This window comes from Tupaia chinensis, unplaced genomic scaffold (assembly GCF_000334495.1).
Source record: "Tupaia chinensis unplaced genomic scaffold, TupChi_1.0 Scaffold000098_1, whole genome shotgun sequence".
Taxonomy (NCBI): Eukaryota; Metazoa; Chordata; class Mammalia; order Scandentia; family Tupaiidae; genus Tupaia; species Tupaia belangeri.
Window position 1 is genome coordinate 1,432,542 of NW_006159560.1, and position 553 is coordinate 1,433,094.

General features: G+C 66.2%; 1 protein-coding gene across 2 annotated transcripts in view; it reads right to left on the minus strand.

The window, feature by feature from the left end:
- ARHGAP10 (Rho GTPase activating protein 10) overlaps positions 1–547 on the minus strand; it is a 366,526-nt gene extending 365,979 nt beyond the window's left edge. For both annotated transcript variants that reach the window (XM_027769930.1, XM_006143418.3), the window contains exon 1: positions 385–547. In XM_027769930.1, the coding sequence (XP_027625731.1) occupies positions 385–538 (154 nt within the window). In that variant the 5' untranslated portion in view covers positions 539–547. The remainder of the gene's footprint in view (positions 1–384) is intronic.
- Between the last annotated feature and the right edge of the window lie 6 nt (positions 548–553).

Sequence of the window (553 nt, forward strand, 5' to 3'; positions counted from 1 at the left end):
TCAACACACCCTGCTCAGTCTCCAAGAATCCCCAAGAAAGTTCTTTTGAGAAGTCACGAGACGGAAGACTGTGAGCCGCCCGAGGGTGCAGTGCAAACTGACCTCCGCGAGGGTTCGGGTTCCGAGAGCGCGGACACCGAGTGTCTGGCGGGGGCAGGCGGGGCTCGTCGCAGCGCACACCCACACACGCCACCCAGGCAGGGGCGAGAAGGGGTACTTCGCCTCGGCTGCCTAGGAACCACTGGCCCCGGGGCCTCCCGGGTTGCAAGTGACCGGGCTGGGCGGGCATGAATCTCCGGTTCCTCCGGCCGCTGGCCCCGGACGAACCGAGGCTGGTCCCGGCCTCGCCACGCGCAGCCCGTCCGCGCCCGCGTCCCCGCTTACTTTTGGTGGCAGCGATGAGGTTCTTCCCGTCCTTGATGAGCTCTTTGATGAACTTGTTGGTCCTCTCGAGCTCCGCTTCGTGCGCGCGGATCCTCTCCCGGAACCACGGGCTGTCCAGGTAGCAGTCGCTGAACTCCAGGGGCTGCAGCCCCATGACTGCGGCGGTCTG